General features: G+C 39.0%; 1 protein-coding gene and 1 pseudogene across 2 annotated transcripts; one reads left to right on the top strand and one right to left on the bottom strand.

Moving 5' to 3' along the window:
• Positions 1-240: 240 nt before the first annotated feature.
• LOC124975049 (complement component 1 Q subcomponent-binding protein, mitochondrial-like) lies at positions 241-875 on the bottom strand (annotated as a pseudogene).
• A 9,333-nt stretch (positions 876-10,208) lies between these two features.
• Positions 10,209-11,275, top strand: LOC124975072 (histone H3-like centromeric protein A). 2 transcript variants are annotated; one of them, XM_047537949.1, is made up of 3 exons: positions 10,209-10,401; positions 10,778-10,843; positions 11,130-11,275. In XM_047537949.1, the coding sequence occupies exons 1-3, from the start codon at positions 10,209-10,211 to the stop codon at positions 11,273-11,275; spliced, it is 405 nt and encodes a 134-aa protein (XP_047393905.1). The 2 variants fall into 2 exon arrangements, with proteins under 2 accessions (XP_047393905.1, XP_047393907.1); XM_047537951.1 differs by lacking the exon at positions 10,778-10,843 and having other exon boundaries at positions 10,209-10,399; positions 11,140-11,275.
• Positions 11,276-11,311: the final 36 nt, after the last annotated feature.

Below are 11,311 nucleotides of genomic sequence, written 5' to 3'. Positions count from 1 at the left end.
AAGAATTTTATTGCTCATCATTATGTTATACAGAAATCTAGAAATAATAAATTTGTACAGGAAAACTCCCAAATGAATAGTAAATGAGAGCATAACAGCAATAATTTAAGTTTTCTTATTTTTTTACCCATAATGTTAGAAGTATAAGCACTTTGAAGCACATAGTCTGCGGTCAGAGTAGATTTTGTTCATTGGTCAAAGCTCACCATAAAATTAAAGCCTTCAGTGTCTCTGATTGCTCTACTGGCTCTTGACGAAACTTTTGAGGTCTCAAGAAAAGTAATGTACTCCTGGTGCTCCAGAGTTGTGCTGGGTTCCACCAACTCATCTGCAAAAGTGTCGTCCACCTCTCAGTCTGCAAGGAAACCCATAGGTGGTCATACCAGCCCCAGTTCAGGGACTCTGTGTCCAGTGTGTAATTAGAGTCCTTCCATTCAGACTCGCCGGTGGCCTTAAAGCTAACTTTCTTAACAGAGAAAATGTCGCTCTCATCTTCCTCCTCTTGTCCAATCTCCTCCTGTGACGTCCAGTACAAGGGACTTCTTTCCATCACTCTTCCTAACTTCAACCACGAAATTGCGAGTGGATGTCAGTTTGGGCTCCTGTTCCTCTCTTTCATCCGTCAGGCATTCAACAAAAGCTTTTTCTCCATCCACGTGCAGCGCGCATCAGCCTCAGCAGCAGCCGCAGGGTCCCGGACATTGCAGAAGGCCGGGACACCGCGTCCAAGCTGGAAACTGGCTCCATGTACAGCAGTACAAAGGACCAAATGCACAGCCGCGGTGCCGACTGCAGCAGCTGCCACAGCAGAGGGGTGGTGCTCCTCTGATCCATGAAAAAATGTGAAACTCGTTTAAATATGGTTTCAGGTCCATTTACAACGATTTCCGAATGAAAAGAAAAAATTGCTATACACTACTCATATGTACCATAAATCGGTATATAGATTTTTAGATAAATGAAAATTACTTAATTTTGAGAGCTCTCTTCCTGAATACATCGTGAGATGTTTAAAAAATACTCTTTGGTGTCTAAGCTAAAATGGAAGCTAACACCTAGGTCATAGACCCTAATACAGCCTATTCTCCACTTGGGTCAAAAGTAGGCCATTCCTTTTGAAGATGGCAGGTTAGAGGGCAGGTTAGAGGGGGGCTGCATTCCTTGTTTCTCTATAACTCGGGTTTCAACCAGAGGAATATCTGTTTCTCTGTGAGGCAGTCTTTGCTGCTTATCCATCCCCTGCTGTTTACCCCATTTGTCCACTAAGATCACCTGCTGTCTAGCAGCATATCTCCTACTTTGTGAGTGCAGATTGCTCACTGACTGACGCCTATCATCTGCCATTGGTCTAATTGTCTGTTGCCTGCCCATTGCTTGGCTTTCAGCTAACCATCATCAACCACCTGAGGCTCACTTGCCAATCATCTGCCAGTAGCCTGCAGACCACAAGCAAAGCACCAGTGGATGACCTGCTGCCCATTGTTGCCTGGAAGTCCATTGTCACAGTACTGCAGGTTTGGTTACACATGGCTGCTGTCATTTTGGGACAACAGCCAGGACCTGCCAGACCCCTGGTCTGATCAACCACCCTCTGCCTCCAGGACTCCCTACCCAACCAATGGCACAGGACATCAAGTCCACACCTACACCTTGCCCTGCAGCTTCCCATTGACCAACATGTTTGGAAGCCAACGTAGCTGTCTTGAATTATCCTGGAAGCCAAAGCTGCCATCTTTAGGTGGGGCAAATCCCATCCTGAGACGCCTGCTAGAGACTGGAAACTGATTGTCAGGAACCTCTTATGCATCAGGCTACTGAAGACTGGGAGGTTTGAATAGACTATGACTGTTACAGCATAGATTTTTTTCTCCTTTTTGAAAATTTTGAAGTTTTTACTTCTTTTTTTTTTTTCTTGCTCTCTCTAGTTTCCTTTTGTTTACTGGTTTCCTCACAGTCTCTTTCTTTCTTTTCCTATGTTAACAACCAACTTCTTTTGATTCTGTTTTCATTCTTCCTGTGATCTAATACTTCTATATACTCTTTGCTTATCTCATTAACAGTTACATCCTACACCCCTCCCCATCCTCTTTGTTCTCCATTAGAAACTGTAGACCTCACTGCAAAGCTACTGGTTATACTGTAGATAAAAATCAAACTGTTTCTCTATATTTATTATGATAAAACTGTTAATGTGTTCATAGGGACTATGTGGTTTGGGCTGCATATTGTCTATACTAGGTGCTGCTAATATTGACCTCCCCCTTAAAAAGGAAGCTTTGGAAACCCGTAGAGGCACTATAAACCTATAGAGGGGAAACTGCAATACTCCAGATCCACACTGCTTTGATACGTGAACAACATGAAAAAACAAGGGAAGAAAATGTTCCAAACAAACCAAGATTCTGTATTAATTGAAACCAATGACAGCATGGTAGAAGAAACTTCAGAAAGGAGTTCAGAATACAAATAATTAAAATGATTCATGAAGCAAAGGATGAGATAAGAGAGCAAATGCAGAAATGAACCATCACACCAATAAAGAATTGAAAGAACAACTGCACAAAGCAAAAGATTGTTTCAACAAAGTGATCAAGATTCTAAATGAAGGAAACAATAAACCAAATAAAAACTCAAAGGAAAGCATCACCAACAGACTAGATCACTTGGAAGACACAACCTCAAGCAATGAAGAAAAAACATTTAGTCTTGAAAATAAAGTTGACCAAACAGAGAAGATGGTAAGAAATCATGAATGGAAGCTCCAAGAACTATTGGATATCATGAAAAGATCAAATTTAAGAGTTATTGGGATTGAGGCAGGCACAGAGATACAAACGAAAGGAATGAACAACCTATTAAATAAAATAATATCAGAAAATTTCCTATATCTGAAGAATGAAATGGAAAATCAACTACAAGAGGTGTACAGAACTCAAATGTATGAAATTACAACAGAACCACATCAAGGTACATGATACTGAAAATGCCTAACATCAAAAATAAAAATAGAATTTAATGACTGTGAGAGAAAAGCATCAGATTACATATAGGGGGAAACCAATAGAGATATCAGCAGATTTCTCAGCCCAGACCCTAAAAAGTAGAAGTTCCTGGAACAACATATTTCAAGCTCTGAAAAAACATGAAAGTCAAACAGGAATCTTATACCCCACAAATATAAACTTCAGATTTGAAGATGAAATAAATCCTTCCATGATAAACAAAAGTTAAGAGAATTTACAAGTAGAAAACCTGCATTAGAGAACATTCTTAGCAAAATATTCTATGAGGAGGAAGTAAAAAACAACAATGTAATTCAGCAAAGTGAGGAACTATCCTAAAGGAAAAGGCAATCAAAGGAGAAACCAAATCAAGTTTCAAATAAAAAAATAAGCCAAAAATAACTGGGAATGAAATCATATCTCAATAATAATCCTGAATGTTCATGGCCTAAACTCATCAGTAAAACACATAGACTGGCAGTTGGATTAAAAAGAAAGCCCCAAGATTATGCTGCCTTCAAGAGACTCATCTCATAGAAAAAGACATCCACAGACTAAAAGTGAAAGAATGGGAAAAAGCATCACACACATGGACTCAGTAAAAAAGCAGGGGTTTCCATCCTTATATCAGATGAAGTGGACTTCAAGCCAAAGTTAGAATGGATAAAGAAGGACATTTCATACTGCTTAAGGGAATCATAAATCAGGAAGACATAATGATAGTAAATATTTATGCCACAAACAATGGTGCATCCCTGTACTTCAAACAAATCCTTCTCAATTTCAGGAATCAAATAGACCACAACACAATAATTCTGGGTGACTTTAACACACCACTGTCACCACTAGATAGATCTTCCAAACAAAAACCAAACAAAGAAACCATAGAACTCAAAAACACAATCAATAATTTAGACTTAATAGACATATATAGAATATTCCATCCATCAATGAGTGAATATGCTTTCTTCTCAACAGCACATGGATCCTCCTCTAAAATAGACCATATTTTATACCACAAAGAAACCTTAGTAAATATTAAAAAATAGAGATACTACCTTGTATTCTATTGATCATAATGTAATAAAATTAGAAACCAATGATAAAATAAAAAATAGAAACTACTCCAACACCTGGAGATTACTAATATGCTATTGAATGAAGCATGAATGACAGAAAACAGCAGGGAGGAGATAAAAAAAATTTAGAGGTAAATGAGAATGATGATACAACATACCAAAATCTCTGGGACACTCTGAAAGCAGTACTAAGAGGAAAATTTATTGCATGGAGTCCATTCAAGAAAAGAATAAAAAGTCAAGAACTAAATGATCTAACATTACATTTCAAAGCCCTAGAAAAAGAAGATCAATGCCCAAAGTCATAGAAGACAGGAATAATTAAAATAAGAACTGAAATCAATGTAATTGAAACAAAAGAAACAATTAAAAAATTGACAAAACAAAAAGTTGGTTATTTGAAAAAAGTATATAAAATTGATGAACCCTTAGCTACAGTAACAAAAAGAAGGAGAGAGAAAACTCAAATTTCTAAAATTTGTGATGGAAAAAGGAAATATCACAACAGACACCATTGAAAAACATAACATAATTAGAAGTTACTCTGAAAATCTATACTCCAACTACATAGAAAATCTAGAAGACACCGACAGGTTTCTAGAGACATATGTTCCACCAAAATTGAATCAGGAGGATATACAAAATTTAGAAAGATCAATTTCAAGCAATGAAATAGAAGAAGACATCAAAAGCCTACCAAACAAGAAAAGCCTGGATCCAGGTGGATTCTCAGTTGAGTTCTACAAGACCTTCAAAGAAGAACTAATAAAAAATCCTCAAAGTATTCCATGAAATAGAAAAGGAGGGAAACTTCCAAACACATTCTATGAAGCTAATATCACTCTGATACCAAAACCAGACAAAGACACATCAAGGAAAGAAAACTTTAGAACAATATCCTTGATGAACATAAAAAAAATCCTTAGCAAAATTCTGGAAAATTGCTTACAAAAACATATTAAGAAGAGAGTGCACCACAATCAAGTGAGTTCATCCTGTGGATGCAAGGTTGGTTCAGCATCCAGAAATCAATAAAGGTAATTCATCACATCAATAGACTTAAGGTTAAGAATCATATGATTATTTCAATAGATGCTGAGAAAGCTATTCTGTTCTCATTCGAGGTAAAATGTCTATCTTTTGCAAAAATGAAGACAGTTTTAACATAGATTGCAATCTAGTTGATTAAATAACATTTCTAAATCATGTAATAAAAACTATCTTGGAATTCTAATTTTTTCTAGTTCAAACTAACAAGACATATATTTTATATAATAAGACATGTATGTATAGCTTCATTTCAGAAAATGCCACCTAAAATATTTTAATCCAGTCTATTGTATTCTATTCTACTTCAATTGTAAAATGTTTATTTTGATCCCAATTTTGGAATATATTCTTCAAACTTACTTGTGTAGAAATTGTTCCTATTTCTTCTCCACAGGTGTTTGGGCAGAAATAACTGAAAGGGTTTTGTTGGACACTTTGTCCCAAAGGAAGAACGATGCAAATGAGATCATCCTAAAAATTACAGCCTATTCCCAAGATAGATTAGAAGTGAATTATCATTGTTCTTTGGTTTGGATGAACCACAGACCACAGCTCTGCCTGTAGTATAACATTGTTGCCCTAATATTCCCATTTTGGGAATGCTGTTTATTGAATGATTCTTTTTTTATCATTCATACTTGTGTTCTTGCTTAGTGACAGGGTTTGAATTTATCTTTGAACAAAAGAAAATAATTGCTTTGTGAATATTCTTACAATGTATCTTTCAGAAAACCGAGTAGCCAACTCCTAAGATCCTATTCCTGTGTATATCAAGACAAAATGTACTGTCTTTGATTTCCTCTTTGAAATGCTCATGAATTATGCATTTCTGCTTCTTTCTGTGCTTTGTTTTTTATTATTACTTAATTTCTTTTTATCTGGTCTAAAGAGTACTCTTTAAGATTACTTTCTTAAGCAATTGAAGCCATAGCAATGAAAGTATATGTTTTTAATACTTATCAGGAAAGAATGCACTAGCTATGAGTGCATTGAGTTTCCCCATTCATATATAAACCCCTACCCCCCAGTGTGATGGTGTTTGGAGATGGAGCCTTTGGGAGGTAATTAGGATTAGAAGAGGTCATGGGAGTGGGACTTCATGATGGATTAGTGCCCTTATGAAAAAAGATACCTAGTGTGCTTTCTTCCTCTCTCTTTCTCCATCTCCTCATTTCTGTATCCCCACAAAGAGGTCGTGTGAGGACACAGAAAGAAAGAAACTGCTTAAAATGCAGAAAGAGAGGCCCAACTAGTCACTGAATCAGACATAATCTTGATCTTGGGCTTCTGGCTTCCAGAATGGTGATGAAATCAATTGCAATCATTTAAGTTGCCCTTTGTATGGTATTTTATTATTGCAACCTGAATTGAATAAGGGGATATCTCTGAGAAAGAAAAATAATTATCTATAATGCAAAAGATTTTGTGGGGGAACAGGTGGAGGGAAGAAAATAAATTATGAAATAATTTTTGTTTTTCCAAAAGCAGAATTCTCCACCATCTTCCTAATAATTTAGGGAGGTCAATATGTAACTCAGGATAGGCCATATGTCCAAGTATGTCTTCTATGGAACTAGAGTAGACAGGAAACTTTTAAAAAATGAGTTTACACACAAAAAGCTTAAAATACATACGTGGAAAGGCCAGCAAGGCATTTGGCTAACCCTGAGAGAAGCTGACATTTCCAGGGATTCTGGATCTGTTGATGAATAGATTTTGTGAGAATATAGTGGTGTGTTATCTGCTTCATATAAAAGCTTAAATAATTTTTATATGGTTTTGGACAATATAAGTATGTTTAAGATAATAATGATTATGAATATACAGTATGTTAGTTTGTGCCAACTTGCAAACATGCCTTATACAGATGGCAATATTCCCCATTATTATTTATGTCTTGTTATAAAGTGTTGTGACTTCATGTCTGGTATTGGGACTTGAACAACTAAGAAGAAATCTTCTATGCAAATTTATATGCTTAAATAAATTAGATTAAATCTAAATGGCAATGAGCAGAAATTGTTAGGATTGAGGAAGGATTGAGGAAGAAATTGTTAGGATTTTTCTTTTGTTACAATATTATTTCAATATCATTTTAAAACAAATTATCAAAGATTCCTTACAGGGCATGTTTTATCTTCTCATTTCTTAATCTTAATGTCAAAGAGTTTTTCCCAGTTGGAAAATGTTTAGGAGAAATGAGAATATTTGACTATGAAATACAAATAGAAAGTTTTAGGTTGAAAGAATTGATCTTCAGGTTACTGAGGTGGTAGTATCAATATTCCATGGTAGGAACTTGGGTTAAAATCCAGATGGAGAGAAGGAAGGGGGGAAAGGGGAAGAAATATGGAATACTTTTAACATAATCCTCTTATGTACATATGTAAATGTACTAAAGGGAATTTCACCTTTATGTATATGTAGAAAAATAATAATTAAAAATAAATAAATAAAGGAGTGAAACAAAGATTGACAGAGTAGAGAAGGGAGAAGAGGAGTAGGAGAAGGAAAGGGAAAGATGGGGAAATGTGGATTCACATCAAATTTCTTTCATGTATGATTTTGTCAGAATGAATCCAAATACTATGTATAATTACAATAGTCTAATTGAAAACACCTGGGGCCCTGACTGCAGCAGCCTCTGAATGCCTGGGTGGCTGAGCATGGAGAAACAACTTTCTAGGTCCCCTGGGCAAGAAGGGTGCTCCCATGGTCTCTTCTCAAAGGAATTGGTACTTTTGCACACTTGAGCCTGATATGGATGTGGTATTGCCAGTTCCTGAGACACTCTCAAATCTTATCTCCTAATGTTTCTAGGTAAAATATTTAGCACTTACTTAGTGGCTATAATGACCTTAACAACCACAGCTTTCTTAGTCCCAGATTTACTCACAGTTTTCTAGCCAAAATGCAATTGTTTTCAAATCTTTCTGCTTTGCTTTATCCTCTCGATTACCAAAATAAACTTGGCTAAAAGCCACCAGCGATATCCATGCCTGAACTCTATGCTGCCCAGAAATTTCTTCTATCAGGTTTAGAAGACTAAGGAATTCCATGGAAACCACCCTGGACACAGGAGATCACATAAGGGAGTTTATTAAGCAAACAGAGTGTCTCCCTGCAGGGCAAGAGAGAAAATGAGAGGAAAAGAGAAAGGCAAGAGAAAGGGCGCACGCTAGAGAGAGTGGAAAGCGAGGAGAAAGAAAACAAGTCAGGGGGAGAGAAAAGCAAGAGAGAAAAGATGGCAGTGAAGCTATCTTTAAGAATCCCGCCTGGTCTAACAGGGGACCAATAATGGAGAAGGATACTTGCAAGCTGACTGATGAACCAATAGCTAGCTAGGATGTTCACAGACTGACAGTAGTTGGGGGGTGGGGAAAATGGCTCCACTGGAAAGGGCAGGGAGAGCAGCTTTCAGACTGACAAACTAGGTTGTGATGCAACGGAAAGGGCGGGGGAGCAGCTTTGTACTACAAGAAGGCCATCACCTTTAAATTCAGCCTCACAGAAAATCTCAGAACATGAGTAAAATGTGCAACACTTCTTAGCCACAATGTAACACAAATGGCATTTCGTTCAGTTTCCAATGGAGTCTTCCCTGTCTGAAACTTTGTGAGCCCAGTCTTCACTATCCTTAGTCCTATTAGCTCTCTGGTGTTTTGAGTTCCTACCAGAGTCACCTATTCAGCTATGCTCAATATTCTAAAGCTTTTCCAGATTTCAACTCTAAAATTCTCAAAATTTCCCCCACACAATCCAAACAGCTTTAAAAGCTTCTGAATCAGCTAGTCAGGAGTTTAGGCACAACAATGACCCTACTTCTCAGTAGCAATTTCTGTCTTAGTCAGCTATTTTTGACTGTGTGACCAAAAAACCTGAAAAGTGTAATAGAAGAGGAAAAGTTTTTTGAGGAGCTCATGGTTTCAGAGATCTCAGTTCACAGATGGACGAAGCCTTTCTCGGGCCTGAGATGAGGCAGAACTTCATAGCAGAGGGGTGAGCTCAGGACCTGGAATCAGGAAGCAGAGAGAGACACTTCTTCTCTAACCAAGGACAAAATATATATCCCAAAGACATAACCCCCAGTGACCCATCTTCTCCAACCACACCCTACCAGCCTACAGTTATCACTAAGCTAATCCCTATCAGTGGATTGACATACAGATTAGGTTAAGGTTATGATAATCCAGTCATTTTACCTCTATAATCTTTCTTACACAGTCATACACCTGAGCTTTGAAGTGACACCTCATACCTAAACCATGACACTAATTAACGCTGATGTTTTGATCAAGAAAAAGAAATGTGAGGGACTTTTGGAATTGTGGGACAAGGACTTCCATGAATTCATCCCTACATAAAATCAAGATAAACACTGGCACACATTTGAAAATCTAATTTTCCAGAACTCTTGGAATTAAATTTTTAAAATAATGTGAAAACTGTTTCTTCAAGAAAAACTTCATGAGCCATATTAAACAGCAGAGTCTGTGGTGTTTGGATACATGGGCCTTTTGGGGATGTTCAACATTTAAACTACAGAATCACACACCAGAGGAAAGGCAGATTTTACAGAATGACTTCAGAAAAGTTATTGAGCAAACAAACAAATAACAGCAACAAACCCCACAATAATATAAAATAAGGTGAACAAAAACAACAAATGGTGGGGCTGTGTGTCAGGGTGTATGTATGTGTGTGTGTAGGTGTGTGCTTGTTTATTTAACAAATTAGGAATTAAGTGTCTAAGTAAAATATTTCAAAACGAAAGAGACCAGAGGTGCTGAAATAAAGAAGCATATAAGGTATGAACTATTTAGAATACAGTTAGTGAAATAACAGACATAAATTCAATTGCACCAATAGTTATAAGAAATAAGAATGGGGTTTTAAAAAACGCCAGCCTTGAGGTAGGCAGGGCCGGAGATGTGAACGGAAGGCATTGCTGACAGCGGTGGAGCACCGGTGCCGGCCCCCTCGCGTCTCCTGTCGGTAGCCGGCCTTCAGATCCTGAACCCCGAGGGCAGATCAGGAGCCATGGGGCGCCGCGAGCCAGGACCCTACGCGGCCGGCCATGGGCTCGCGCCGCCGGAGCAAGCCCGAGGCCCCAAGGAGAGACCCCGCGAGTCCGCCCCCCAGTACCCCGCGGCGGGGAGCCTCCCTAGGTTCTTCCTCACAGAGGCGGAGAAATGTCTGGCTTAAGCAGGTCAAAATGCTGCAGAAGAGCACAGACCTCTTGATAAGGAAGCGCCCCTTCAGCCACCTGGGCACTCCATCTTCTGGAAACATGAGCCCTCCTCGGACCCTCCAGCCTTGCAGTTCTCTCTGGAATTGATGACCCCACCACCTCCACTTCGAAACTGTGTGCTTTGACTATAGAAATGGAACCCTCCCATCCATCCACTATTTGATCCCTTTTCCTACCCTGGGATTTTGCCTCCTTATCTCCCTACCACCAATAAGAGATATGCCATTTCCTTAGCTCCCAGGAGTCCATACCTGCTGCTGGTTGGGCTGTAAGATTAAGGGCCAGGACAGGATGATGGAGATGAGAATTCATGGGAGACACTTTGAGAGAGTCTGTCTTCCCCTTAATCTCTCTTCTGTTACTCTACTCCTCCCCATTCCCCATTCCCCCATAGACAAGAGAAATATGTATGAAATTCACACGTGGGATGGACTTCAATTGGCAAGCCCAGGCCCTGTTGGCTCCTTCAAGTGGGAAGAAGGGGCCCAGGAATCACTGGGTGAGTGCTGAAAGGGGGAGGAAGAACATTCCAGAATTCCATGGAACTGCCTGTGAAATATCACAGGCTGGGTCTGGCCTCCTGAGAGAGTGACACGTTGATGCCTGAGAGTTTGGAGGAGATTCTGTGTGGCAGTGAGTTCAGTTCCATCTGTGAACAGTCATTCCTTCAGTCCTTTGAGCCCTCAGAAGTGCAGCAGATCTCCAAAGAGTAGCCTGTGCCTTTTGTCTGTCTGTCTGTCATTTACTCTTTGGCCCAGGCAGCAGAAGCATATTTAGTTCACCTCTTTGAGGATGCCTACCTCCTCTCCTTACATGCTGGGCGAGTCACTCTCTTCCCCATGTATGTGCAGCTGGCCAGGAGGATACGCAGCACTGAGGAAGGACTTGGCTGAGCTCCTGCAACAGTGTCTCTGGATGTTACCTGGGAC

Source organism: Sciurus carolinensis, unplaced genomic scaffold, assembly GCF_902686445.1.
Source record: "Sciurus carolinensis unplaced genomic scaffold, mSciCar1.2, whole genome shotgun sequence".
Classification (NCBI taxonomy): Eukaryota; Metazoa; Chordata; class Mammalia; order Rodentia; family Sciuridae; genus Sciurus; species Sciurus carolinensis.
Note: the sequence above shows the minus strand (reverse complement) of the source record. Positions and strands in the feature narration are given on the sequence as shown.